Source organism: Saccopteryx bilineata, chromosome 9, assembly GCF_036850765.1.
Source record: "Saccopteryx bilineata isolate mSacBil1 chromosome 9, mSacBil1_pri_phased_curated, whole genome shotgun sequence".
Taxonomy (NCBI): Eukaryota; Metazoa; Chordata; class Mammalia; order Chiroptera; family Emballonuridae; genus Saccopteryx; species Saccopteryx bilineata.
The window spans coordinates 40,154,026-40,179,174 of NC_089498.1; the positions used below are offsets into that span (position 1 = coordinate 40,154,026).

A 25,149-nucleotide genomic window follows, 5' to 3' on the forward strand; every position below is an offset into this window, starting at 1 on the left:
ATACAGTGCAGCGTCTGCAAAATTCTTGTCTCCTGTTTTTCTTTAGGAGATTTACTTTGTTTCCAGATGAATGGCTTTCTTTCTAGAGGACACGTTGAAAATATTAACCCCTTTCTCCCACAACATTTGTCTGACTCTATTTCCCCCTGGGGCAGCCTGCCTGATCCCCATGGAAGAAGGGCTGGCCCTTCTAGCAGGGGCTCAGCTCCATGTGCTCAGACTGGCCGCTGGCCATCCTGCGTCGGAGAATGCGACCTATTCTCTGGCAGACTGGACTAGGCACTGTGTCTGCCCTTCACTCCAATCAGCATTAGAACAGTCTTCCTCCTTGGCCCACCTGGCACCCAGGTGGGCCTGGGGCTGCAGAAGGGGCTCAGGTGTGGGGCCCAGCAGACCCAGGTTCAAGCCCAGGTAGCTATCTATGAGACCCATGAGCAGCCCTGCCCTCGTTCTTCACTAGAAGTTTCTGAGGCTCCAAGTACAGTTCTGTTTAGAGACCCAGTGAGGACACGGCCCTGCCATCCAAAACTCACTCTGTGGTTCACGGACATCAAACACACAGGAACCGGAAAATCGCAGAGGGGTTAATGGGGCTCCGGCCCAGATCAGGAAGGCCCTTCTGAGGGCAGGAGGATGTGGCTGGATGAAGGCACAGTGTGTGACAAAGGAACTGCTCTGCAGGGCTCCGGGGCTGAGATCTGGGTGTGATAGGAGCTCAGGCTCCCCTATGGCTGGAGGTGGGGGCGCTACCGTTCTGGATATATGGGGCCTGGCATCATCTAGGTGTCTGGATTCACTCCCAGCCTTTTCAGAAGGGGAAACTGAGCTCAGGTGGGCATTTCAGATCCAGATGGCTGGGGTAGCCCTCGCAGGAAGTATGGGAGGCAGCAGCTTGGCGTGGGGAGGCCCCAGAGAGAAGCAGGTGGACGTGGTGGCAGAGGCACTCTGTGGCGCAGGACGTACCTGCCAGCTGCCCCCACCTGCTTAGGTCCTTCTTCTGTCTGTTAGCCTCTTACCTACAACCCCTTGCAAGGGCCACAGCCCCAAGGTCGGGTCATTCCCAAAGCTGGGCAGCGTTTTCAAGGCTGGAGGGTAAGAGTAGATCGCAGAAGGCTCATCCCTCACACCCGTGTCCCTTCGGGGGACACACAATGGGACCCTTGTGGTCTTGCTCAGGCTACGGCATCCGGTGGGAGAACAACTCGTGTCTCCTTGAGCAGTTACACAGCAGATTGCATAGTTTTGCAGATAAAAGTTTCCACAAAAGCTCTTTCTTCTCCCACATTGCATCTGAGCAGAATGCCCTCCCCTGGGAGGTCACGGGAAGAGATGTGTCCCTTACACAGGGCCTGTCTCCCAGCATCAATGGCAGCTTACACGAGCTCTCCCAGCCACTAGAATGTTGACCCCAAGTGTCGGGAGACTTGGTGTGGTTAGCACCAGGAACAGAGTTGATTACCTCCTGTGTCCATGATTACCTCCTGTGTCCAGTAGTGTCCCAAAGTTACTACAGGGGTTGGGGGATCAAGAAAGCATATGAGCCTAACCTGTGGTGGCGCAGTGGATAAAGTGTCGACCTGGTAATGCTGAGGTCGCCGGCTCGAAACCCTGGGCTTGCCTGGTCAAGGCACATATGGGAGTTGATGCTTCCTGCTCCTCCCCCCTGACTCTCTCTTCTCTCTCTCTCTGTCTCTCTCTCTTCCTCTCTCTCTCCTAAAATGAATAAATAAAATTAAAAAAAAAAAAAAAAAAAAAGAAAGCATATGAGCCTGACCAGGTGGTGGCACAGTGGATAGAGCGTCAGACTGGGATGCGGAAGACCCAGGTTCGAGACCCTGAGGTCGCCAGCTTGAGTGAGGGCTCATCTAGTTGAGTCCAACATCGCTGGCTCAAGCAAGGGGTTACTTGGTCTGCTGAAGGCCCGCGGTCAAGGCACATAAAAAAAAACAACAACAACAACAAAAAAGAAAGCATATGAGATGCCCCGGCTAGAGGGAGCAACCTTGCAGTGGAGAAGGCAAGGGCAGGCCTGTGAATGATGACTTGCTACTGGTCTTGGAGTCATTTTACAGTTTGCATTTGGTTCTTAGGTTATTAGGTCAGGGCTCAGAGAAGCAGTGGTCGATCCAGTCCCACATAGCAATGTCAGCAACCCTGCACAGCTTGTGACGATGGGCACCATGTGCGGGGAGGTGAGCTTCCTTGAGAGGCCCCTCTCTGTCCTACCCAAGACGCAGGGTCAAGCTTCACAGGGGAGGTGGTGGAAATGGCCCGCGCAAACAGTCCAGGTGGCCTGGAATGGCCAGACGGAAGCAGGGAGGAGACTCGTGCTGGGAGGGTCCGGGTCTTGTGGACCTCTCCCCTTGGGCAAGCCCCTTTGTTCACTGGAGCCTCATCTTCTAGTCTGTGAAATGGCAGCACTAGCAACAGCAGAGCCATTGGGGTCTCTTACTCTTGTGAAATGTTGCCAGGCATCTCGGCAGCAAATGATATGGGCTGTCCTCCCATGCAGGGAGGGGATCGACATCACTCTGGGACTGCAGGGCACTATAACAGAGGGTGGGACAAAGGGCTGGATTCCATTCCCCACCATTCACCTGTGCCCCAGGAGACAGAAATGGAGCCTCAGGGCCCCGCTCTCACCCTGGACCAGTTTGCCCCTCTGAAATGCCCACAGTGGCCAGCACACGGCAGACATGGGTGTCCCCTGGCCGCTGTGGAAGAACTTGCAGCAATGAAGCTATGATCTAGGAAGGGATTGGTTGCTTTTCCTGTGGGTATTCTCTGATGGTTTTTAATTGAGTCCTCCATCGGGCCTACATGGCTCCATGCTAATTCAACATTCAGAGTCACAACAGATTTGTGGTCACATACTTTTGTGTGTCGCCCTCCGGCATGAAATCAAAGGCCTGGAAGTGGGGCTCTTTCCCACACCCCCCTCGGCTCACCCTGCCCTGGGTGGTCAGCTACACAGACAGAGTGCTCGGGGCCAGAGCTGTGGCTAGAACGGAAGTGCAGCCACAAAGCCCTGTGCTGGCACGGTTAGTTCTCAGGGGTCCCCTGAAGCCTGTGGATTTGGAAGAAGATCCTTTTTAACAGGGATCTGAGGCGTAAAGCTCATTGTGAGGCCAAGGGACTGGCTCCATCAGGAGTTTAAGACTACAGCCTGACCAGGCGGTGGCGCAGTGAATAGAGGTTCAGCCTGGGATGTGGAGGACCCGGGTTTGAGACCCCGAGGTCGCCAGTGAGCGTGGGCTCATCTGGTTTGAGCAAAGCTCACCAGCTTGGACCCAAGGTCTCTGGCTCCAGCAAGGGGTTACTCGGTCTGCTGAAGGCCTGCGGTCAGGGCACATATGAGAAAGCAATCAATGAACAACTAAGGTGTTGCAACGTGCAATAAAAAACTAATGATTGATGCTTCTCATCTCTCCCCGTTCCTGTCTGTCCCTGTCTATCCCGCTCTCTGACTCACTCTCTGTCTCTGTAAAAAAAAAAAAAAAAGAAAGAAAATAGGAGCCCTGATGAGCCAGCCATGTGGTGTGGCCCCTTTGAAGGTGCTGGGTCTCTGCTTTCTCTCCAAGTCCTGTAAGGGCACTCAGAGCTAATTAAACAGGTGGGACTAAGGATCCCAAGGCTCCCTGGTGAGATCAGCCCACTTTACAGAGCATGATCTTGAGGCTAAACACCTGCTTGCTTGGCTTATATCATTGTAAAGCAGGATCCAAGGCCACGACTGTTCCACCAAGTCCCTACCCTGTCCGTGAGGCACAGAGTTGATACCAGGGAGGTTTGGTCTGAATGGAACAAGGCCTGGTTGGTCTCTATCTGCAGAGAGTGCTTGGGGCTGTCTTAGCAAATGGCTTAGCAAATGGCTTAAAACAATAGACATTTATCCTTGCACAGTTCTGGAGGCCAGAAGTCTGAGATAGGGCCAGGCTGATCTCAGGGCCCTGAGATCTGTAGAGAGGCTCTTCTTTGTCTCCTCCAGCTTCCGGTAGTTCCTTGGCTTGTGGCCTCATCACGCAGCTCTGCCTTCATCCTCACATGCCCTCTCTCTATGTCTCTTCTTTTCTGTGTCTTTTCATGACACTCTCCTGGGAATTGGGGCCCACTCTGATCCATGATTTCATCTTGAAATTCTTACCTTAATTACATTTGCAAACAGCCTTTTCCAGATCAGGTAATATTCTCAGGTTCCAAGTGGACATGAATTTTGGAAACCCTGTTCAGCATACTCCACGGTGTAAGTGACCATCACGTGGAATCCAGAGGGTAAAAGTCGGACCACAGACTGAAGGTTCCCGCGGTGGATGCTCCCCAGTTAAGGGAATGACTTCCTCATAGTCAGCGTCCTGAGTCCCTATCCTGGGAGAGGGGTGCCCAAGGGCTGGCTGAGGCTCTGGAATTTTCTCTAGCTGCCGCCTACAGACAAGCATCCCAAGATTAGGAATGTTGACAGGTCACGTGTTGGTTTCCCAGGCCTAGGGCCCAGGCAAAGCCCTGCTGAGCATTTGACCAGGCCTTCCCCAATACACGGTAGGCCAGGTGAGGTCTCAAAGGGATGCAGGGACTGTGGGGAGCTCTTTGTCCTCTGATTCAGGAGCCAGGGGAGCTGGTATATTCCCTAGGTAGGAGGAAGGACTGATTCTGGTCCTGCCCCCACATGCACATGGCTGTGGGCAGCCTCCCAGACTTCTTCTGTCGGCAAGGAAGTTTCTCTAAGGGTGGGAGGTTCCCCCCACACTGGGTCGATGATCATTCCCATGTCTGCATAACACAGTAATTTGGCTGATTTTCCCTGAAATCAGCTCCCTAGGGCCTTTTGAATGCTCCCACCGCAATTACTCTGGTTCTCTAGGAGATCCAAGCAGGCAGGAGGCAGGCATTGCCTGGTTCCCAAGGCAGTCTGTGACATTAAACTTGCCAAAGGGCGGGCCCAGTATCTGGCTGTATTGTGTGTTAGCTTTCTCATTCCGGGCGGCCTTCCCGGGAGGTACTGTTAATGGCTGCATTTTAGGACAAGGAAGACAGACTGAAGATGCAAAAGCTTCTTGGGTGGGGAATGCAAGTTAGAAGTGGCTTTGAGTTGCAGAAAAGCCCCAGAGAATGGGTGGTGGCACAGGGAACTCTGTAGTGTGACAGGAGCCATCAGCGTCATACTGTGGGGACTTGGGGTTCCCATGCCCCTGGCCCTGGTCCCTATGGGAGGCCCTGTACTGTTCCTGTCCCTGCCTTCCCGGTAGATAGAAGGAAGGGGGGGGGGGGGGGCATGAGACTAGAGCAGTCATTCATCTGTGTCTGCCTGGGCCTGGAGCTCTATGTTGAAACCAGAATCATGGCCCTATTTGAGGTTCATGGGTGAGAGGACTGGGAACAGTCTCCACCACTGTGGAAAGTTGTGGCATGTCACCAGGCATCTACTCTCCACTGTCTAGAGTGAGGTCTCAGCCCAGCACTGTTGCCTTCTGGGATCATCTGCTGTGGGGCCACCCTATGCATTGCAGGATGTCAAGAGGCACACCTAGCCTCCCACTAGAGGAACCCCACCCCAGCATGACAATCCTTAGTGTCTCCAGACATTGCTGTATGTGCCCTGGTTGCTGGCGTGGGGGGTGTGGAGTCTAGAGTCTGGCCTCTTCCTGGGAAGGTACCCTGTCTCCCATCTGTCTTCCTCGGGGGTCACCGGGCTCGGAGCAGCTGCTAATGCACATCTTTAAATGGACGTGTGACTGCCTCACTTGTTTCTTGCTGCCCTGGAGACAGGCAGGCGTCCTCCAGCCCAGAGGCAAGAGCAGGCTCTGCCACTGAACCATCCCCCTGAGCTCCTTCAGGCTGTGCCAGCCCTGTGGGGGCCGGGCAGAGTGCCGTGCAGAGCCAGCAGACCTGCACCCTCTCCGTGGCGCCCACTGAGGGGCAGCATGCTCAGCCAGCATTTGACCAGCTCCACTCAGCCAGCCCAGTGGAGCTGTGGGTCTCTGGTTTGAGCCAGAATTCAGCACAGATAGGCTAAGCAAACCCAGGAGCTCTGCCATAGATGTACATCTGTGCAGTTCACTCTCAGAGCACTCCTTCTGTCCCTGGTCCTCAGAGCACACACCGCCTGTGTGAGATAGAAAACGGTGAGGTGACAAGCAGGGCGACAGCTCAGGGGCACTTGCAGCAGGTTGATTGGGGTCCAAAGCACCGAGTCCTTGACTGAGCTCTGGCAGCAGCCCCAGCCCAACCTCATCGCCCTCCCTCACCGTGCCATGCCAGGGGAGAAGTGGAAGGTCTGCTGACCATGCTCAAGGTTGTGGGAACTGGAGGTGCTGTCCCTCTGTGTACCTGGAAGTCTGCTTTCCTCCAAGGGACCTTGGAAATGACGCCATGCACAACCAAGGAATGTCCCGTTAGGTTGCCCCAGCCACACCTGTCCTTAATAGAAGCGTCATGGGCTGGTTGGGAGGGGCCTGACTAAGGCCCCAGGTACAGCCCAGTGAGATGCTTCAATCTTGTTGGTCAGAGCAGCTGGCAGTATTTATTTACGTGGCATTTCAAAGGCTGCAAAATCAAGCTGTAAATCCTAGGAAATATCATTCCACAGCAGTAATCCTCGTCCCCAGCTTGACTGGCTCAGGGAAATGACTGCGTTTACCTGTCCAAACTCTGAGTTGGCAATCCCTTGGTGAAAACACTGAAGCCGTGCAGGCCTTGGGGCAGAAGCACTCGTTCCTTACCTGAGAGCCCCAGGGCTGTAACTCAAGCCTTGAGTTTTATCCTGAGCAAGTTTAACAGCTGTTCCCCTGTGTAGCAGTGTCTCTAACCCACGCACGTGCACATGCACACACACACACATACACATATACTCACAGTGTTATTAATTCAGGATCAGGCTTGAGGTGGGAGCTAATTTTCACCATGGCACCAAAATCTGTATCCCAGCATGTGGGATAAGAAATCCAATCAGAAAAATAAATAGGAGGTATAAAGGTATATCTTAATAGGAAAGTGGGGCGGATGATGAGAAAATTGTAAGTTCAGACAAGCCGGCATTACTTGTAGGGAACCTAATCATGAAAAACCTTGACTGTTCCAGAAGTAATTATGAGAGCGGGACCCAGCAGCAGTGCCCTGTTGAGGAAGGGGTGGGGAGTAGCAGTGTGTTCTTTTGAAGATCTAGGCTAGCAGGAGCAGTCCTGGACAGCCCCTCTAAACGCTAGGCACACCTGTAGCATCCTGGGTGGTGTGGGCTCTGACTCATGCATGCAGTACCCAGAGGTGAGACCTGTCAGCTGGCCCAGCATTCACAGGGACTGTCCTCATGGTCCCAAGACCAGCTGCCTGCCAGCAGATCCCCACACCCGTGGGCTGGTGGACTGATCCCCAGTTTCCCTGACTGTAGGACAGATGCCCTGTCTTCCTTCCCACAGAAGTATGTGAGCAAGGCCCTTGGACAGGCAGGGCTCTGCAGATGCAAAGGAATGCACATTCCAGTATATTCCATTGAAGAGCAGCTGGGAGGAAGCACAGAAGAGCCTCTCCTAAGGTCCTTTTGAAGAGGGCACTGCCTTGAGCTGGCCCCCAGCACTGCAGCCACCCACCCGACCTGCTGACCACCCTGTGACCAGGCAGTCCTGGGAATGGGCCTCCAAGACAGATCATGTGCAGGGAGTTCGAGGGGTGAGGTGCCAGCTACCGTGGAGCCTGTTCTGGTCACAAGACTGGCCTCGTGGGCAGGGTGAGGGGAGCTTGTGGGTCCCATGTTCGTGCCCCAGCTCAGGCAGGAGATCGGAGACCTGAGCATACCTGCAGGGTTGGAACAAATAAGCTCCGGGGTGAAGTCACTGTCCGGGCGAAGATGGACCCACAGACGGGGGTTTCTCCCCCCTCCGCTGCAGTGTTTGCAACAGGAAATCCAGTGCTGCCTTGAAGTGCCGGCTTCAGTTAGGTAAAGGGACAGGTTTTTTTTTTTTTTTTTTTTTTTTTAATTTTTTTTTATTCATTTTAGAGAGGAGAGGGAGAGACAGAGAGAGGAGAGATAGAGAGAGAGAAGGGGGGTGGAGCAGGAAGCATCAACTCCCATATGTGCCTTGACCAGGCAAGCCCAGGGTTTCGAACCGGCGACCTCAGCATTTCCAGGTCGATGCTTTATCCACTGCGCCACCACAGGTCAGGCAAAGGGACAGGTTTTATGGGAACCTTCCTCTCAGAGGCCCCTTGACAAACCTCACGTACTGCCTGGCCTGTGGAGGCACAGTGGCTAGATCGTCAACCTGGAATGCTGAGGTCATGGGTTCGAAACTTTGAGCTTGCGTGGTCAAGGCACATACAAGAAGCAATCAGTGAACAACTAAAGTAAAACAGTTATGAATTGATACTTCTCACTCCCCCAACCGTCTCTGTAAAATCAATTTTTAAAAACCCAAAACTTAAAAAAAAAACTTCACATGCTGTCACCCTGTCTTGTTTCCAAAGTAACCGAGGCTGTCACCTTGTGGAAAGTGTAGGCTCTCTTGAACACCTTGGGCGCCCATGGGGTTCCCTACTCCCCTGTCCTCCCAGGAACCTGCTGACCTGTTGGCCAGCCGTGACAATGACCCAGTAGCAGCCCTGGGCCATGTCCTAGCTTGGCCCAGTGAGACCAGGTAAGCACAGACTCTAACATGTAAAGCCACAGGGCTTAGTTAGAAACAGTGTCCGAACTAACAGATAGTCCACACCTGACCAAGAGTTCAGCTTGCTCCTACTGCTGTCAGGTAGGCAGGAGGTGATCCGTGCCTTTGCTGTTATTTGAAGCCCTCCTGTGAGGTGCATGTCAGCTGTGCTCTCCCCCAGAGCCAGGAACTGAAAACCCCTGGTCCAGGCAAACCTCATCAGTGGAGAGCGGGAAGCCAGCCCACCTGACTCCCGGCATTGTCTTTTGGCACCAGCTGATGCGTTGGCCCCTCTTCACAGAGTGAATCTTTCCAGGCCTAAATGTTCCTGGACCATTTTACAGGTGATGTACCTGATCCTCAGAAAGAGCCAGAATCTGTCCTAGTGGCCAGGGACCTCTCTGAGGTACCTACATTGTCTGCTGTACTGGGTTGAATGGTGACCCCCAAAACCCATGTCCACTGGAACCTGTGAATGTGCCCTTATTTAGAAAAAGGGTCTCAGATATAATCAAAATAAGGATTGGGATGAGATCATCCTGAATTAGAGTAGGTCCTAAATCCAACGAGCATCTTTAAAAGAAACAGAAGAGGAGACATAGGGAGAAGGCTATGTGAGGATGGAGGCAGAGACTGGAGTGATACAACCACAGGTCAAGGATACCTGGAGCCACTAGGGGCTGGAGGAGGCAGGAGTGATCCTCCCCAAAGCTGCCAGAGTGAGTATGAATTTCAGAATTCTGACCCCCAGGCTGGAAGAGAAGAAGCCTCTGTTGTCTGAGCCCCCGGACTTGTGGTCACGTGTTGGGGCAGCCCTGGGACACTCACATATGAACCTCGCTGGGCCATGACACAGATCAGATAGATTCTTCTGTCCACAAACTTCAACACAATGAGAATGCAGTACCACGGAATATGGGGTCCCATCCATTGCAAGTAGAAATGGTCAGTGGAGAAATGGGCTAAGTCATCAGGGCTCATGTCCAAGAGCCCAGTGCGCTGTTCATCTGAATTAAGGATCAAGGCTAAAGCCCTCCCCCCACCCTCAACACCTGTCTAGAAGGTGCTCACACAGCACCATCCTAGGGAAGAGAGTTTCCTGGCGTCATGACACTGTCAGCCGCGCTGTCCTTTGTTCAGCTCAGTCCCTGCCATGTTCCAGGGTCTTAAGTCATTTTCAGGTCATGTTGTACTCACAGCAACCATGAAGAGGGGCATTCAAGAGTTCATCGCACACACAAGCCTTGTTTTGGTTTAGCAACTCTCAATTCTCTGGGCACAAAGGACTAGAGTGATACTCAAACCTGGGCGCCCTGGACCTGTGGCTCACCTCACAGGGTCTGCGGGGGCCATGCTCTGAGGTGACTGAGCTGATCAGCCCCTCCCTCCTGAACTGCTCCCCTCGGGGACGCAGACAGTCTCTGCATCTGCCTAAGCTGCTGGCACTCGGAATGGCCAAGGGTCCGCAGAGCGGCTATGCCCCCTCTCGTAGACTGGGGTCTGCTTCAAGGCCACATTCTCCCAGGTCATGACAGGATTGTGCCCACCTTGCCTGTGCTCCTGGCCCCCAGGGCAAGTCACAAATGTGTGTGTTGGTGGCTGAGCAGGTGCATTTAATTTGTCACAGTGGAAAGCTTTCACTCTGCTATTTTTGTATGTCACTGTATTTTTCTCTGGGTATTTTCTGGAACTTGTGACATGACCTCTGCAGCACTCTAACTCCGCATTCTTTTCTGTCTCTTTGGCCTTTGCCAGGCGATGTCTCCAATCTGGATCCCAAGTTATCATTTGATGGCACCAGTCTGGACGTGGGGAACATTGTGTTGGCGTTGTACAGTGGCCTCTTTGCCTATGGGGGATGGTACGTTCCAGAACGTCTGGGTCTCTGGGCCTTGGGACATACCCAGGGCAGGCCCTGAGGTGTCCAGAAATCCGAATCTCTCGATCACCCACGGGCGGTTTTAGAGAGGGGCGGGAAACCCTCTCAGAGCTGCTCAAGCCCCACGCAGCCCGGGTGCTGCTCTCCACTGTGTCTGGGCTCCTGAGACGCAGCCCTGTAGATAAGCCTTTCCCGAGGGCTGTGGAGCTTTGAGTTCTAAAGGCTGGGCTTGGCCTCTGCCTGCCAGCACCTTCCCCCCTCCACACACACACATTTCCTGTGCTGTTGGTCCCTAACTGTGGCCCTGCTCTCAGGCCGGGTTATACTGGGCCACAAGAATGGCTTGCGGGTGGGTAGTGAAGGTGCTGGAAGGCAGATCAGAGCAAGGACAGGGTCCACTGACAGGGGGTGGGCCTGCTAGAATCACGGGAACAGACCCACGCCCTTGCTCCCAGCTGCTCAACCTAGAGGGGCCCCCCATGGAATCTGGGGTTTTTTCCTCAGTGACTGGGAGGAATGTATAATTAAACTCTGTTCTCTAAATTCTAGGAATTACTTGAATTTTGTCACGGAGGAGATGATCAACCCCTATAGGTACATGTGTGACATTTCTTTTTATTTGTTTGTTTATTTTTAAAATGTATTGATTTTAGAGAGAGGGAAAGACAGGGAGATTGATCTGTTTCCCTGACGGGGGATTGAACCGGCAGCCTCTCTCTCTGTATCAGGATGATCCTCCGACCAACTGAGCCATCTGGCCAGGGCAACAGAGCCATTTCTTTTTGTTATTTCAATATGAGAGGAGGAAGAAACCGGTTCTGCCTAAGAACCCGCCCCTGGGCCCAGCAAGTCTCAGTTGAAAGCGGTACATGGCCTTTCGGGAGGGAGGGCCTTACGGTTAGGATCATGCTGGGGTGAGGGCACGCTGTCTTTTTTACTTCAAACTGGTCACACAGTGGCTATGTGATCTTGAACAAGATTCCTCCTCAGAATAAGCAGAAATGCCCATTTGATAGATGGGTAGCTGAGGCCGCCAGGATATAAGGACTATCCCAGGTTCACATAGCTGCCCAACCTCAGTCACCAGCTGGTGACTCGTGCTAGTGACCAGTGCTAGTAACATGCTGTCTGCTCACCACTCTCCCTACACTGTAAGGCTCAGGACCAGGCCCCTGTGTGTTAGCCATCTGGGCTGGTTCCATCAGGGGCTGCACTTTGATGATGTGCCCTTTCATTCCTTCCAGAAACCTGCCCCTCGCCATCATCATCTCCCTCCCCATTGTCACCCTGGTATACGTGCTGACAAACCTTGCCTACTTCACCACGCTGTCCACCGAGCAGATGCTGACATCAGAGGCTGTGGCCGTGGTAAGATACCACCTGCCAGTGTCTGCCCACATTGCTGAGAGACCAAGGCCGGCCCTGTTGCCTCAGCCTGTGATATAGAGCAGGCCAGGACCCTCTTCAAACCACGCTTCTGAGCAGAGGGTTGAGCTGTAGTCTGCCAAGCCCACCAGAAAATGTAAGGTGCTGGTCCTCGACCCTGACTGCTTGTGAGAATCACAGGGGGCTTTAAAAGTACTGATGCCCAGGCCACACTCTGGGCCAGTGTTAAATCAACATGTCTGCAGTGGTCCCTCAGTGTCAGTCTTTTTGTATTTTTCTGAAGTTGGGAACGGGGAGGCAGTCAGACAGACTCCCGCATGTGCCCGACCGGGACCCACCTGGCATGCCCACCAGGGGGCGATGCTCTGCTGTATCCAGAGCCATTCTAGCGCCTGAGGCAGAGGCCACAGGGCCATCCTCAGCGCAGGGCCAACTTTGCTCCAATGGAGCCTTGGCTGCGGGAGGGGAAGAGAGAGACAGGAAGGAGAGGGGGCGGGGTGGAGAAGCAGATGGGCGCTTCTCCTGTGTGCCCTGGCCGGGAATTGAACCTGGGACTCCTGCACACCAGGCCGACGCTCTACCACTGAGCCAACCAGCCAGGGCACGTCAGTCATTTTTAAAGTCATTATGGTGACTTGGAAGGTCCAGTGCCGTAGGTGAGGTCTACCACCCGGAGCAGAGATGAAAGGCTGAGGGGCCTTCTCCCACCCACTGCCCACACAACACATATCCTGAGCCACCCCTGGTGGGCATCCTGGACACTGAGTTCAGAGGAGGGAGAGCAGCGTCCCCAGGCCTCACGATGGCAGTGGCTGAGCACCTTGTCAGCCTCCCAAACTAAGCAGAGAGGCGTTCTGAGTAGACCAGCGGGTATCCTATAGGCTCATTTCCCATAGTGTCCTCACCACCAACTTCAGCAGCTGAGGGTTGACCACCACTCATTCCATCGTCTGAACAAATATTCACTGAGCCCTGCTCTGGGTCGGGCAGTGGGGATCCAGCCAGAGACGAAGCAGTGTTCCCTTGTGGAGCAGTCATGTGGATGGGGAGGACCAGGCACCTGGTCACCCTGTGTAATACCCGGGTGAGGAGTGCCCAAGGAAGGGGCCAGCATGTGGAGGTGAAGAGTAAGTGCTGTTGTAAAGACTGTCCCTGGGACAGCTGCCCATAATCCAGACCCGGAGGAGTCACTCATGTGCAGAATTCTCATAAGGAGTGTTTGAGAGGGCGTGCTGACAAGTAGGTGGAGCTGGGCTGGCAGGACGGCCCACCGTCCGAGTGGTGAAGATGGGGCTGCCTGCTGGGTGTCGTGGGACGTGGACTCACTCATGCTTGACCTGTGTCTAGGACTTCGGGAACTATCACCTGGGTGTCATGTCCTGGATCATCCCCGTTTTTGTGGGCCTGTCCTGCTTCGGTTCTGTCAACGGGTCCCTCTTCACGTCCTCCAGGTGAGCCCTCCCAGGACCACCCTCCCACACTCGGGCTCTGTGGGAACTGGGGCAGGCCCATCAGGGAGGCTGATCCGGGGGCCAGTGCTGCTTGCTGCTTTTTTTCTTTTTTTAATAAGAGAAAGTTTATTAAGAAGTCAGAGGTAGAAGAAGTGAATAGCAGAAGAAATGGGTTCAGGGAATAAGTTACAGAGGCAAAAGATGGGGCCCTTGGAGCTTAGGGAGAAGGGTAAAGAAAACGCACTTGAGGGGAGGGAGGCAGGAGAGGCAGGCTCGAGAGGGAGGGTGCTGCACGCTTTTTTTTTTTTAAGATTTTGTTTATTGATTTCAGAGGAGAAAGAGTGAGAAGGGAGGGAGCAGGAAGCATCAACTCCTAGTAGTTGCTTCTCGTATGTGCCTTGACCGAGCAAGACCAGGGTTTCAAACCGGCAACCAGAGCATTCCAAATCAATGCCTTATCCTTTGCACCACCACAGGCCCGGCTGCGTGCTGCTTTTTAATGTGAGCTTTAGAAGTCATGGAGGTTTTTTTGTTACATTGAGTAATATATAGCTGTCAAAACATTCAAGTATTACAAAAATAAAGGCAGCGTGGACACCCTCCTACTCAGAGGTGACACAACTGCTGCATCCTTCTAGACTCTTCCATGGGTTCATTGTGCACCCTTCCCCGGTCGGGGGTCTGGGGGACTGGCGGTGAGCAAGGGCCCGAGTTTTCCCCATTGCCAGCTGCGTCTGTCAGGGACACCAAGAGGCCCCCATCAGGGAGCGTGCAACCCTTGGGCACAAGCACTCTCTGCTCCCCGCCCTGCCTGGATTGATTGAGGATGAGGCTGACCACCCGTTTTTCTGTCCACAGGCTATTCTTTGTGGGGTCCAGGGAGGGCCACCTGCCCTCTGTACTCTCCATGATCCACCCACAGCTCCTGACGCCCATGCCCTCCCTCTTGTTCACGGTAAGCCAGCAGCCCCCTTCGACGCCCTTCTTCTCCAGGAAGATTGGGAGCAGATTGAAGTGCGAGACTGGGTTGTCCCTCAGAGGTCGTCTTGGGGGCTCCCCAGCAGAAGCAGGGGTGGGGGGTGAGGCTGCAGGGTCCATCCGCACAACGCCCTCCCAGCTTTCCCTGCCATCACCTGCACAGCAGACCAGGACTGAGCCCAAGAGGCAGACATGTAAACAGAGCTTCCTTGTATTGTGCCCTTCTCTGCGTGCCCCACCAAACAACAAAGGACATCGGATTCGGTTTTTGTTGTTTTTGGGTTTTCAGTTTTAACTCCAAAAATAATACACGGTAGTTATTTTTTAAAAACTTCAAACAGTCCAGCACGCGTGAAGCAGAAGCCCAGTTCCCCAAGGGAGCCAGTTTATAGGCAGCTCCGTGTGCTCCGTGCCTCTCCGCAGCCCTGTGGTATGATAGCAGATGTGCATTTTTCTTAAGGTTGTCTTATATCTTTCCGTGCCCAGTACACACAATTTTATTAGTTCTCTATTGCTATGTAACAAATAACCCAAAACTTAGTGGCCTAGACAGAAAGCATTCTTGGTCAGGAACTCGGGGCCACTTAGCCTGGTGGCCCTGGTTCAAGGTCCCTCATGAGATGATAGCAAGATGGTGGTCGAGGCTGCTGTCCCATCGGAAGGCTTGGCCAGGGCTGGAGGAGCCAGGATGGCCCCTCCCACGGCTGCAGGAAGGAGGCCTCGGTTCCTCAGGACATGTGCTTGTCCCCAGGGCTGCGTGAGTGTCCCCATGACAAAGCAGCTGGCTGCCCCCAGTATGAGAGGCCCAGGAAGAATAGCCAGGAGAAACCACCATGTTTTTTATGACCTCGCCTCAGGAGTTACACTTATCATTCCTGTCTCATTCTGTTTGTTCGGAGTGAGTCAGAAAATATAACCCCACTCAAGGAGAGAGGGCAAGTCTCTATCTCTTGAAGGAGGAAGTACCAGATGCTACTGGGACATGATTAAAACCATGCAGAACTCGAGCTCAGTTTTGAAACCTGTGTGGTGTCCAGTGACCTGGGTGTCTGTGTCTGGTTTAAATGAGCCCCGTGATGGGTACTAAGGTTAGCACCCTGCCATTGCTCTTGTGAATATTGCTGCAGTGTAAATGAGCCCCGTGATGGGTACTTAGGTTAGCACCCTGCCATTGCTCTTGTGAATATTGCTGCAGTGTAAATGAGCCCCGTGATGGTACTTGGGTTAGCACCCTGCCATTGCTCTTGTGAATATTGCTGCAGTGTAAATGAGCCCCGTGATGGGTACTTAGGTTAGCACCCTGCCATTGCTCTTGTGAATATTGCTGCAGTGTAAATGAGCCCCGTGATGGGTACTTAGGTTAGCACCCTGCCATTGCTCTTGTGAATATTGCTGCAGTGTAAATGAACCCCGTGATGGGTACTTGGGTTAACACCCTGCCATTGCTCTTGTGAATATTGCTGCAGTGTAAATGAACCCCGTGATGGGTACTTGGGTTAACACCCTGCCATTGCTCTTGTGAATATTGCTGCAGTGTAAATGAACCCCGTGATGGGTACTTGGGTTAGCACCCTGCCATTGCTCTTGTGAATATTGCTGCAGTGTAAATGAGCCCCGTGATGGGTACTTGGGTTAGCACCCTGCCATTGCTCTTGTGAATATTGCTGCAGTGTAAATGAGCCCCGTGATGGGTACTTGGGTTAACACCCTGCTATTGCTCTTGTGAATATTGCTGCAGTGTAAATGAGCCCCGTGATGGGTACTTGGGTTAGCACCCTGCCATTGCTCTTGTGAATATTGCTGCAGTGAGTGTTGGGTTTCGGCATTTGTTTCCTTCTCACTCTCAGAGGGGCCTTTATTTTCTGAGATCTTGAGTGTTACTCAAACTAGGTCTTCCATTAAAGCAAGAGTGCTCAAGTGTTGTCACTCCTGCCCCCCAGACATCCCGACGTCGGGGTGGCCTGTGTCGTCTGGGGCTGTCCTGTCCCCAGCTCCGGCACAGGCCCTGCGAAGGTTCACACTGTGCCACCTCTCTGCTTACAGTGCATCATGACCCTGCTGTATGCCTTCTCCAACGACATCTTCTCTGTCATCAACTTCTTCAGCTTCTTCAACTGGCTCTGTGTGGCCCTGGCCATCATCGGGATGCTGTGGCTCCGCTACAAGAAGCCTAAGCTAGAGCGGCCCATCAAGGTGAGGGCCCAGCATCCTGGGCAGCCCAGGCCCGGCACGTGCTTAGGGCTGGTTGGGGCATCAGTGGATCGTGCACTGGAGAAACGAGGTCTAAGTGTCACTGGGGGTCCTGGGTGGACAGCCAACTTTGCATAGCTTCTTAGCTCTGCCCCTCTGGCACGTGCCTGGGCAGGCCTCCGTCCCTTTTCAAGTTGCCATCTGCCCTCTGAACAGGGGGTCAGGATGCCTCCTGTAGAGGGTTCTGGTGAGAATCCACCAAGACAAAATGTGATTGTGCTTCTAAACTCAGCAAACATAGAGGCTGATTAGCTCTGTTGGTGACTGTTTATTGGGAATCTCTTGAGTGCCTGCCAAGAAGGTGATGCCATGTGCTGGGGTTCATCAAATGACAAAATAGACACCCCTGGCCTGGCCCTGGCCGGTTTGCTCAGTGGTAGAGTATCAGCTTGGCGTGTGGATGTCCTGGGTTTGATTACCTGCCAGAGCACACAGAAGTACCCATCTGCTTCTCCACCCCTCCCCCTCTCGCTCTTCTCCCCCCCCCCCTCTTTACCTCCTGCAGCCATTGCCCAATTGGAGTGAGTTGGCCCTGGGCACTAAGAATGGCTCCATGGCCTCTACCTCAGGCACTAAGGAGAGCTCAGTTGCTGAGCAAGGGAGCAACGGCCCCAGATGCATCACCCTCTAAAGGGCTTGCTGGGTGGATCCTGATTGGGGCACATACGGGAGTCTTCTCACAGAATAAAAAGAAAAATATATATAGGCACCGCTAAATCCTGCCCTCCTAGAGCTTATATCCTAACAAGAGGGAGAAGCAATAAATAAGAAACCTGCAGCCTGACCAGGCGGTGGCGCAGTGGATAGAGCATCGGACTGGGATGCGGAGGACCCAGGTTCGAGATCCCGAGGTCGCCAGCTTGAGTGTGGGCTCATCTGGTTTGAGCAGAAAGCTCACCAGCTTGGACCCAAGATCGCTGGCTCCAGCAAGGGTTACTCGGTCTGCTGAAGGCCTGTGGTCAGGGCACATATGAGAAAGCAATCAATGAACAAATAAGGTGTCACAAAGAAAAACTGATACTTCTCATCTCTCTCTGTTTTTGTCTCTCCTGTCCCTATCTATCCCTCTCTCTGACTCTCTCTCTCTGTCCCTGTAAAAAAGAAAAAAGAAACCTGTAGTGCCCGGGGCGCAGGAGATGAGCACTGCGGTGGCAGGCAGGGCGAGGGGCCTCACTGGCCTGGGGGCAGCTGACCAGGACAGCTGGATGGTTCTAAAGAGATGCATGTGGGCAGAGACATGGGGGTCATGTGTGTTCACAGGGTGCTGCCTGGGGTGGGAGGGGGTGATCATAGAGGGTGGGTGGGAAGTAACCTCTGAACCTGTAGGGTGTGGTCACAGCCAAGACTGGCCCTGCCTCACTGAGTAGAGTTCTAGCATTAGACTGCCCGCTGCAACTGCCCAGCCTCAGCTGCCCAGGAGAACTGTGCCGGCTGAGCCTGGCCTGAGGTGAATGCACCCCTCCTCATTAATTTAGTATTGGGAACCAGTTGCCTAAGGGTGAACTTGTTTCTCAAAAAAGGAGGGCTGGTGAAGACCACGCTCTGCTGAAGAAGTCTAGTGAGCACGTCAGCTGTGATTCATTTAGGGGGAGTAGAGGAACTCGTGACAGCCACTAGCTGGTGGCTCTTGTCCTATATCCAGTCCCCAGTGGCACTTGGCCCTCACATCTGACATTTGTCCCTGGGCCACATCCCCCTCTTCTCTACCCAGCATCCCACAAAGGCCAGAGGTCCTGTCCCCTGCCTTGAAGTTCTCCTGGGGTAGCAGGGCAACCTTAGTGCCCTGGACCACCTTGCTCCCTACTTGGGGTGGACTCTGTCCCCATGTTATCCTGGGCACGTGGTGGGCTCTCTCTCCATCTCACCTGGATCTTTGGTGGGTTCTGTACTGTCAGCTGTGCCTGTGGTGGACTCTGTCCCCATGTTATCCTGGGCACCTGGTGGGCTCTCTCTCCATCTCACCTGGATCTGTGGTGGGTTCTGTACTGTCAGCTGTGCCTGTGATAGACTCTGTCCCCATGTTATCCTGGGCACCTGGTGGGCTCTCTTCCATCTCACCTGGATCTGTGGTGGGTTCTGTACTGTCAGCTGTGCCTGTGGTGGACTCTGTCCCCATGTTATCCTGGGCACCTGGTGGGCTCTCTCTCCATCTCACCTGGATCTGTGGTGGGTTCTGTACTGTCAGCCTGTGCCTGTGGTGGACTCTGTCCCCATGTTATCCTGGGCACCTGGTGGGCTCTCTCTCCATCTCACCTGGATCTGTGGTGGGTTCTGTACTGTCAGCCTGTGCCTGTGGTGGACTCTGTCCCCATGTTATCCTGGGCACCTGGTGGGCTCTCTCTCCATCTCACCTGGATCTGTGGTGGGTTCTGTACTGTCAGCTGTGCCTGTGGTGGACTCTGTCCCCATGTTATCCTGGGCACCTGGTGGGCTCTCTCTCCATCTCACCTGGATCTGTGGTGGGTTCTGTACTGTCAGCCTGTGCCTGTGGTGGACTCTTGTGCCCTTGTTATCCTGGGCACCTGGTGGGCTTTGTTTCACTGTTAACCTGGGCTGGGGAAGGGCATGCAGCGTGCAGTGACTAGGTGGGACCCTCGCTCACCCTTCATCTCCCGTGTCCTCTTGCCAGTGTGTGGACGGATGCAGAAGCAGGACAGGTTCTTATAGCCAGTCTGGACTGGGCTGGGGACACCTCTGTGGCTGGTCTGCCTTGAACCCTGTGGCTCGGCCTGTCCGCCTGTAGCTGTCCAGACTACAGCCTGCCCACAAAGACTCTCTGAGAAGGCAGGTGCCCCTCACTTATTATTGGGTGGCAGTAGTCTTCCTAGAAGTGCCCCCACCTTAAGTGACTGTTGGTAGGTACGGGGCCAGGGTTCCTGCCCTGTGATGTGAGAACCAGCAAAGTCGACCTTCCAGACCTTGGGAAACCTCAAGGGAACCACCTGGCTGTTTGTATTTAGTATTAGCCCTGTCTGTGCTTTAGGTAATGACTGCCTAGCACCTTGTGCTGAGTAAATGGAGAATAGGGAAGGTTTCAGTTTTCCAGAGACCCCAGCCCCTTGGGGGGCCAACTCAGAGAAGACTGGTATAGGTCATATCCTAGTAAACGCTGGGAGAGGGAGACAGGCGTGAGTGAGGGCCCTGGGAGGTCAGCCATTCTTGGACCAGGCGGGAGGAATGGCTTGGAGGCTGTGCTCTGCGAGGTCCCACGAAGGCGAAGGTGGCTCCACGAAGAGCAGGAGGGCGATGGGGACACTGCGCTGTCAGTGGGGTGGACAGGACTTGTGATGACAACATGGGAGATGTGGGAAGGGAGCTGTAGACGCCGACTGCCCAACACTCCGCCCTCTTTCCCCAGGTGAACCTGGCACTCCCCGTGTTCTTCATCCTGGCCTGCCTGTTCCTGATCGCCGTCTCCTTCTGGAAGACCCCTAAAGAGTGTGGCATTGGCTTTGCCATAATCCTCAGCGGCCTGCCCGTCTACTTCCTTGGGGTCTGGTGGAAAAACAAGCCCAGGTGTCTCCTCAAGGCCATTTGTGAGTATGTCCCCAGTGCAGCCTGGCATCCAGGGCCTTTCCATCCCAGCCTAGTGTCCACCAGCACCCCATCCCAGGGCAGTTGGTCTGCTGTCTCCTCTAATCCCGCAGCCAGGAGTAGGGGGAGGGGTTCGCGGCGCTGACCAAGGGCTCAGGCACTTGGTATGTCTAGTGGTGACGTCTGGACAACGTATTTCAGGGATAAGACACTCAGCTTGGCACCAGCTAATCTCAGAACAAGGGATTCCAGAAAACCAGGCTGCTTTTGCCAAGTAACAAAATCCCAGTGCCTGTTGCCAGCTTAAACACAGAGGTTGACCTAGAAAGGCAGAGAAGGAGAAAACAGGATCTCTGCGCTGTGGTCACAGGGCCAGTTGACAAGCCAAGTTAGGAGCCTGTACTGAGGCCAGCTCCTGGAAAAGTCATTGGCGTTTGCATGTCCTGATGGCTTGTAAGATTCCCAGGATGGCTGTCTCTGAATTCTGATTGGTACCTGCCTGGTGACTAAGACACCTTCAGTCATTTCAGCAAACCTTTGCTCCAGCCCAGACTAGGCTCCTTATTAATCATCTTGCAGAACACACCCAGGCCCTAACGCAGGACCCTCTGTCCTGAAATCACCCCTCACAGATTGTCCATCTGGGTCCCTTGCATACATCTGCCTGCTCCACACCCTCTGCAGGACTGCAGGCATGTGGCTGTCATCCAGTGATAGGCGACCTTGTTTCTGGTCTGCCAGATGGGGACCCAGGTGTGGAAAAATGGAAATGGCCCATCAAACAGTCCCCCAGCATCGGGACTTCTTATTCCATTATTGCTCCCGTGATCCCAGGGTTCTGGAATAGGGAGAGGGGCAGGGCAAGTGCTCAGCCTGTTGCCAGATTCCTTGGCCACACACCCCCCACCCCACCCCAGATGACTTATAAAATCACTGGGAAAGGCACAGCATTCTTCTGCTGCTAACCTGGAGTATAGGCTAGTACCCACCAGATGGGAGGCCCTTGGGCCCAGTGTATACACTGGGAGGTTTCACATGAAGTCCCGGCTTCTCTTGCAACCTAGAAAATCATGGTGTCAAGAGGCTAGGTAAGCTGCAATTCATGGCACGTGCTGGTGCCCTCTGGTCCCCCAGGCATGTGATCGTGTGACCCCAAGTAACCCTGTTCTCCCTATCCCCTGTAGCTTCCACAACGATCCTTTGCCAGAAGCTCATGCAAGTCGTCCCCCAGGAGACATAAGGGAGAAGAGCCGGGAAGCTGGTAGATGGAAAACACACAAAGATCATTTTACACCAGCTCACCCACCTAAAAAAGCAACGCGGTCCGTCATCCAGGCAGCTCAGCTGAGCTCCCCACACCATCCATCCACCAGGTCGGTGCCGGGGCCACTGTGAAAACTGGTACGAATTTAGTCCCAGAAGACGAACTTGTATCAATACCTCCTCAAGAGTGCGAGGCACGAAAGTTGAACTGAGAAGAGGTTGGGCCTTCTGATCGACTGTGGACTTTCTGCCATGTCAGGTCCTTGTCCCACCCACCTTTGTTTATTTGTATTTTTTTTTTAACTTAAATTTTGGGTCAAGGTGACACCACCAAGATGATTATTTTTTAAAGAAATGGAGGAGGGCAGGCAGAGGGAATCTTTTGTCCCTTGACACTGTCAGCAACATGATGTGCCTTGGGGACCAGGTCCTGTCATTGGGTGGGGACCCCCCAGCGCCAGCTTGAGGCACAGTTTCCCAGGAGGAGGGATTCTGACACCAAACAGTCCAGCTGCCAGAGCGCTGCCGAGACCTGGCCTCGCTGTGTGGACAGCAGACTTGCAATAACAGGCGTGTGCTTAACTTCTTTTTTTTTTTTTTTTTTTTTTGTAAGTAGAAATAAGGAAATTGGGAAAACTAACCCTGGGCTTATGTTTCGGCCTTAACAACCCGAGATAAATCCACCCCTCCCCTCCCTGACCCCTAGAAGGAAGAGATAATCACAGTGAAATGGCCAACTTCAGAGGTTCATTGGAGAACAGAGGACATGGGCTGATTCTGACTCGGCCCCAGCTCCACAGGAAGCTGGTTCCTGTGCCTGGTGTTCGTGCTGCTGGAGCTCCTGGTAGAGGTCATGGGCATCTAGATGATCCCAGAGCTCTCGCCGGGCCGTGCAGAACAGGACCAGTTCCTGGGCTAGACACTGGTCATTCAGGATACCATAGGGCTCCTGGCTTTGTGCTTCCAGCCCTGTTCGGCAGCCAGAGCAGAGGCACAAAAGCAAGAGGATTTGGGCCTCTCCGGTGCGCAGGCAGAGGGCAGCACATCCGGCCTGGCCTGCAGGTAATGCTGCCTCTCTAAGTATTCTACATCCAGTTTGGAAGCCAACTCTAGTTCGCTCAGACAGAACTCCAGGCTCAAAATCTAGAAACATGCCACAAGGAAGGCAGACACTGAGACCCCTGACAGGCTTCTCATCCAGGTCCCCTACGGCAGCCCCGGCCAGAGTCCACAAAATTGGCCTTGATGGCTGAATGGCAACCCCAGCAGGCTACCTGGGGCTGGCTTCCAGCTCCTGGCCGGGCACCATCATCCCCTCCCACCACCGACATGGCCTATCCCAGACTCAATTCTAATCAGCAGAAGATGGAGCCAAGCCTTCCTCACTCCTCCCACTCTGTTCTGGAGGCCGCCCTGCCTCTCCAGGGGTCTGACTCCCAACACGGCATGCCTACCCACCTCTCCAGAGAGGCTGTGCTGTAACAGCCTTTTGTCCCTGTGGCTCTTGTGGGCTTTTCCCCGATGGAGGCAACTGAGGCCCAGCTAGTGCTTCTAGACACCAGCTGGATTTTCTGAGCTGTCACTATGTCCAAAAAGCCATTCTGGGGAGCAATATCAGCTACGATCGGGTTATCCTCGAGGCCCCATCTTAGGCGCTAGGAACTCTGCGCTGGCCTCTCACCACTTCCCTTCCCCCAGGGAGAGGTTGAGCTGAGCCCTCCAGCATCAGGCCTCATTGCTCAGCCAACTGAGCTTCCAATGGCCCGTCCGGCCTGTTGCCACTCACCTGTGCTCCAGGACCCCCACACGGGCCAATGAACTCAGAGGAACCTAACAAGTAACTCGGGACCTGGGCTGGGCCTTGAGGCTAAAAAAGAGTTGCCCAGATCCCTGGTCTTCCCCCTACCTCCACCCCCTAGAGAGAGGAAGGCAGAGCTGGTCAGGGGACCTGTGCCGTCCTATGACTTCTGATGCATGAGGACAGATCCCCACAGAAGCCTCCTCATATGCACTTCATCTTCTTGGGGCCGTATTCCACTTACCTGGGGTGCTCAACAACTGAAGGCAGAATATCCTCAAGGAAGTCAGATCTGATTGCAGACTTTCTCAATTTCCTCATCACCAGATGGGGGCAGTAGCCAGTGTACTGCCTGCCTGTTGGGTTTGTGCACATCCAAGAGCCTGGACCTCGGAGTGACTCCAGCTCCACGTACAGGTGGCCTGGGGTGCACTGTCCACCAGCATTTTCACAGGGATCCAGCAGCGTCTAAGCACACAGTTGACTTCCTCCCTCAGTCTAGCTCTGTCTAGACTACGGTGGCCTCCCCACAGTGCTCTGCTACAGCAGCCTGCAGACAGGCGGGGGAACCCAGTGTGTGTCATGGGGAATTGGGACAGTGTCACCCTACAAGGGCAGACTGGGTCTCCAGGGCTCCCTGCCCACATTGAGGCCCGGCTGGAGGGAAGCTGAGAAGTCAGAGGCAGCGCTGAAGTGTGGCTCCCCAGCACCTGGGCTGGGGCCCCTGTTGAGTGTGGATTGGGGGGCCCAGTCTGTGATTCTTGGGGTATGTCTCCCAACTCAACCCAGCCCAGGGACCCCCTCTGAAGTCAGGGCCTGTCCAGGGCTGCATCCTGAGGTGTGGAGTCTGGCCTGCCTGCCTGCAGACACCACACAGCCCTGCCGTGCTCGCATCTGGGGAGGCAGAGACTTCACTCTTTCTGACCACTCTACTGACAAGTGCTCACATTTGTGGGATTAATTTTTTTTTTTTTTTAACCAAACCCTGGTGTAACCAGCAAGCATTTGTTCAGGTATTGTGCTGTTGTATTTGTCCTAAAGTCTCACTTAACGTAAAGGATGCTGTCAGTGCCATGTTTATTTATTTGCAGGATCATTTCAGCCTGGCTTCTCCGGCATGTTTTTGCTATCTTTGTGCCCCTGTTGGTGTTCCCAGCCACATCAGCGCTGTCACTGTGACATTGTTGTCAGCCCAGCCCAAATACCTCCACCATGTAATATGTGTGGCTTCAGTGTCTCTTTCTCTTGTGTTTATGGCTAACCTGTTACACTTAGCTGGTTAGGGGTGGGGAGTTCTGTTTTTATGCAAGGGTATATTTGTTTTTAAAGAAAAATTATCAGAATTAAGTACTGTTGTGGCCTTGTTGTTCTTTCATTCAGCGCCAAATTTTGGGAGCAGGCCTTGTCCTGGGGGGCTCCACTGGAGAGGGTTAATAGTGCACCTTTTGGCCCACTTCATTCATCCATTCACTCACTGACAGCCTCTTAGAGGCCATAGTGGCTATAGCCCTTGATCACATACACAATTGGTAGTGAAGGCTGGGAGAGAGGCAAGGGGGCTGAGCAAGAAAGGGCATTAAAGTTGACACCAAGGCAGAGAGCGGAGAATGTTCCAGGCCCCAAGGTAGGAAGAGCTTGGCCACCAGCCTGCAGGTGACCGGTTGTGCCAAGTCCAGTACCAGGAGGCCAGGGAAGAGACATGCCTGCTTGGGCGTGGGAGGAAAGGCAAGGACATTTCCTCATTTGCACGACATCCTGGAGAGTGTCTGGGCTCAGGGTAGACTGGGCTGGGAGCACAGTCCTAGCACACCAGCTAGCTCTTCCATGGACAGCTCTCAATTCAAGCAAATTCCGTCCCCACCATTGATGTTTGGGTCCTCAAGGATAGGCATGACGGGTGTGCTAGGATGGGGAGGGTGGCACAGGGAGAGTGAGTGTGCTGACCACGGTAACTGTCCAATGAGCCCAGGCTAGGGA

General features: G+C 53.8%; 1 protein-coding gene across 1 annotated transcript in view; it reads left to right on the forward strand.

Annotated features, from left to right (window-relative positions):
• Positions 1-24,519, forward strand: part of SLC7A5 (solute carrier family 7 member 5) — a 45,781-nt gene extending 21,262 nt beyond the window's left edge. The window contains exons 3-10 of the mRNA XM_066242404.1: positions 10,389-10,494; positions 11,062-11,106; positions 11,757-11,880; positions 13,246-13,349; positions 14,208-14,304; positions 16,371-16,520; positions 19,936-20,113; positions 21,296-24,519. Of these exons, the coding sequence (XP_066098501.1) occupies positions 10,389-10,494; positions 11,062-11,106; positions 11,757-11,880; positions 13,246-13,349; positions 14,208-14,304; positions 16,371-16,520; positions 19,936-20,113; positions 21,296-21,351 (860 nt within the window). The 3' untranslated portion in view covers positions 21,352-24,519. The remainder of the gene's footprint in view (positions 1-10,388; positions 10,495-11,061; positions 11,107-11,756; positions 11,881-13,245; positions 13,350-14,207; positions 14,305-16,370; positions 16,521-19,935; positions 20,114-21,295) is intronic.
• Positions 24,520-25,149: the final 630 nt, after the last annotated feature.